The 4157-nt window shown below is 36.9% G+C and overlaps 1 gene segment (V, D, J or C); it reads left to right on the top strand.

Annotated features, from left to right (window-relative positions):
• The first annotated feature begins 1237 nt into the window (after positions 1-1237).
• LOC114636281 lies at positions 1238-1715 on the top strand. The segment is given in 2 exon segments: positions 1238-1303; positions 1387-1715. Coding segments are annotated over 2 exon segments (375 nt in total).
• Positions 1716-4157: the final 2442 nt, after the last annotated feature.

Below are 4157 nucleotides of genomic sequence, written 5' to 3'. Positions count from 1 at the left end.
TTGAATCCCATGTTTAGAGATGATTCAGGCTCTAGTAGACCTCAGTTGTATTGTTAAAGGTCATTTTGTCCAACTGCCTTATAAGTAGTTATGTTTATAGCAAGTAGACTGAGCCTTGATCACAGAGATTCCCTCGTGTTGTGTGTGAAGACTGATGCAGACATTCATGAGTGGTCAAATTACTGAGAAGGATTTACAGAGTAATCAGTCACAGATGAGTGGATGATAACAACCTCTCACCCAAAAATCAAAGACCATTATAAAACAGGGGTAAAAAAGGATGTAAGACACAGGGAATTTGGTTGAATGACATAGAATTCTATCTCTAGGGATTGGCCTGTTATTACTGCACACATGAACTCTCAGTAGCTATATTTACCATCATAACAATCACACAAATCAAACCAGTAAAAATTACAATATTGGAGACCTTAAAAATGCTTAGCAGGTAAAGGTGTCTGTCTCGTGGTAAGCTGAACTACATTAGTTCAGTCTCTTGGAACTGAATTATGTAAGTCATCCTCTGAGATTAATATATGAACTTTTCTGCATATGTACCCTCTTCTCATCAAAAAATTATGACATATTAAAAAACATTACAACGTGGATGTGGAGAAGCCCTTGAATGCCAACTCCAAGCAGAAAGACTTTAACATTTGATGAGTTATGCTCAAAATATGTTCACTTTTGGGGGAAAATATTTCAGGAGACTCAGTATTTACTAGTGATGACTATATGTGTATATAGACAGGACATTACTTTTAGTCATTGTAGTGAGTTTTGAAGTATAGAAATGTAGGAAAGGCAAACATTAATTTCATATATCTAAAAGTAAGTAGAAAATTTTCAAAAATTTTTGGAATTTTCCATCATTTTAATCATCATCATAACAACAATCTGATCAGAGGACAATCTGATGACACTGTGTCAAAGAGGAGCAAAAACTCAGGCCAAAAATCCTTTGAGAGCTTAGTCCCTGAAATTACATCCACCGCATCTGCTCAGAGCTCAGGGTATAGTATATGGAATGCATTTTCTCAGAGAGAATTAAGACTTGGACCTGAGCATCCTGCTGCCTGACCCATGTGCCTTTTCAGTCCTTCCCCTCCAATGCTTAGCCAGCTGGACTAGGTCCTTATATAAAAAATTGGCTACTCATGAATATGCAAATTACCTGAGTCTATGGTAGTAAATAGAGGGATGTCCTGAAAACAAAATATGATCAGTGTCTTCTTCCTGAACACTCTGAGTCTAACCATGGCCTGGAGTTGGGTGTTTCTCTTTCTCCTGTCAGTAACTGCAGGTAAGGTGCTCACCAGTTCCAAATCTGAGGTGGAGACAGGATGTAAGGTGACAATAAAATCCACTCTGCCTTTCTTTCCACAGGTGTCCACTCCCAGGTTCTGCTGCAGCAGTCTGGAGCTGAGTTAGTGAAGCCTGGGACTTCAGTGAAGTTGTCCTGCAAGGCTTCTGGGTATGACTTCACCAGCTACTATATGTACTGGTTAAAGCAGAGTCCTGAACAGGGACTGGAGTGGATTGGATGGATTTATCCTGGAAATGGTGTTACTGGATACAATAATAAATTCAAAGGCAAGGCCACATTGACTGCAGACAAATCCTCCAACACAGCCTACATGCAGCTCAACAGCCCCACATCTGAGGACTCTGCAGTCTATTACTGTGCAAGACACAGTGGTATAACCACATCCTGAGTGTGTAAAAAACCCTGGAGGAGCAGGAAAATGCCCTGAGCCTCAGGTGACATAAAGTCTTACCTTTAGACTTGCTGAGAAATTGTAATTTTGATTGTCCACTAATGGCCTCCTCCTCACAGACCTATTGTTCCTTTGTCAACTTTGTAAAAGAACATCTATGTATAAAGTGATGCTGGTTTAGGATAAACCTACAGTTCACCATAACATGTCAATCACTTCACCAGTGACAACCTCCTTTGAGATGTTTGTTACTCAGTGAAACAATAAAATGAAGCAGTGTGATGATTCATAATAAAAATACCAGTGGATCCTGAGAGACCAGAACTTTGAAATTGTTGGGAGTGAAGTATAATCTGAATTTGAACTATAAATATCAAATCACCATCTGTGCAAAATCTCCTTCACAATCTTAAGTAATAAGTGATCTCAGGTGTGTTGTTAAATCTGGCTGTGTTTTCCAACAGAAATTCCAGCCTCATAAGATGTGAATAATATTTATATGAGAATGCAAAATTCATGAAAATATAATTCTTGTACATTGGTGCGAATATTATTAAACCACTTTTCATGAGTTTCATTTACTAACAGAAGGTATGTACTTGTTAACTGAGGTAGGTTCTAAGTTTATACATAAGTGTTTGATCCCATAGTTACTTCCTTTCCTGTCTCAGTAATCATCCCTACAGTCACTAGCCACTCTCATAGTCCAATGAATACCTCTTGCCCTTCTTTGTTCTATAGAGTATTTTCTACTTGTGTCTCTGCATCCGCATGTGTTTCTTGTGCTTTGTTTCTGGTGACTTTCCTTCTGTTTGTATTGTCATATTCCTGTTTGTTTGCTTTTCCTTCATTTCACTTTGTTTTCCTTTTTCATTATGTATAGCTCCTGGTTTTTTTCAAATTAGATAAAGAAACACAATCAAGCTGGGAGAAAATTGGGAAGGTGTTAAGGAGCAGAAGTCAATCTTCAGAATATATTGAAGTAGGAAATGTATTTTCAGTTTAAAATAGAAAAAGAACTTTAAAAATTAATAAATAAATAGTTCTCATAGCATGTGTGTTGTATAAATATCCCGTATGCACAAGTGCCCATTTTTTAGGTCTCATTTCCTTTTAAATTGTTCACAGTATATCAGAACCCAGGTCTGAAAAGATGTAAGTGTAAAGCATATGTAAAATACATAATTCTAAGTTGTAGTGAAATACATTAATAAAATATCTGGGTTTTAGCCTCTTATTCTCTCTCTCTCTCTCTCTCTCTCTCTCTCTCTCTCTCTCTCTCTCTGTCTCTCTCTCTGTGTGTGTGTGTGTGTGTATTTTTAGGAATGAACTTTTCTAATATTTATCTCTAAGTGCTCAAAGCAGTTTCTATTAGAATAACTTTTATTTCTTGAGGATGTCCCTGCAGGTGTCCTAGCAGTAAACAAAGCATGGGAAGAAATGAGAATGTGAACATGGTAGAAAATAACTTTTTCAACCTGGATCAGACATTGAGGAGTCTATGCTAGGCAGTTTATTATAGGTATATTTCAACACAATTAAAGTTGGAAAAGGGTCTTTTGTCAACAATCAGTTCCATATCATTCCAAATCCCATTGAGCAATAAAGCTTAAAGTTTATGTATAGACCCTATTTTATGAAGTTGTAACCATGATGGTGGGTTCTTTTCCTAAAGTTTAGAGCCTTGTGTGCTCTCTGACCAACAACATACAGATCAGGAGGCCTTATATATCTGTGACACCTTCCCTAAGGATGGCTAATAGTCTAATCATGGAAGAGTTGAGATAATCATTCTGGGTAATTAGAGTGAGTTCTGTCCCTACAGATAGCAAAAAGATCAAGAGGTTATTAAGAACCTCCGCTCTCAGCTTTCTGAATGAAGTGCAGTTGTTTGATTTTTATCTCCTTCTTTTAGGAGACATACCTGTGTGACTAAAATTTCTTCTTCTCTTAGTGATTCTCTGTGAATAAAAGGCTCTTGTGCTCTCTAGAATCTTTATGTGAATGTCACCAATAATATTGATAAATATTTGTTGCCCTGTGTCAGTGAAAGAAAACATCAAAATAAAGTAGTTATGTATAATCTGAGGGACAGTGCAGAGAGCTGTGTTTCTTCACTCTATTAAGTATGTAGCTTTCTTAGTTACCCCCTAGAAAATTGATAAACCGTCTCCTAGGTTAGTTATGCCTTGTTTGTAGAGACACAAAATCTGAGGTAAATTACTTGTGTTAGTTCATAAAATTTATGTTATTCTTCTGGAAATGCTACAGAGACATGAATGACAAAATTTGAATATCCTCTCAGTCGTCATGAAGACAGGCTACCTTATTGTCGGAAAAACCCATCAATCAGTAAATTAGAACTTTCTTTTAACTCTAACCAAGCAAGTGAAAGAACTGTATGACACAACTTCAAGACTTCAACCAAAAAATTAAGAA

This window comes from Grammomys surdaster, unplaced genomic scaffold (assembly GCF_004785775.1).
Source record: "Grammomys surdaster isolate TR1022 unplaced genomic scaffold, NIH_TR_1.0 123402, whole genome shotgun sequence".
NCBI lineage: Eukaryota > Metazoa > Chordata > Mammalia > Rodentia > Muridae > Grammomys > Grammomys surdaster.
Note: the sequence above shows the minus strand (reverse complement) of the source record. Positions and strands in the feature narration are given on the sequence as shown.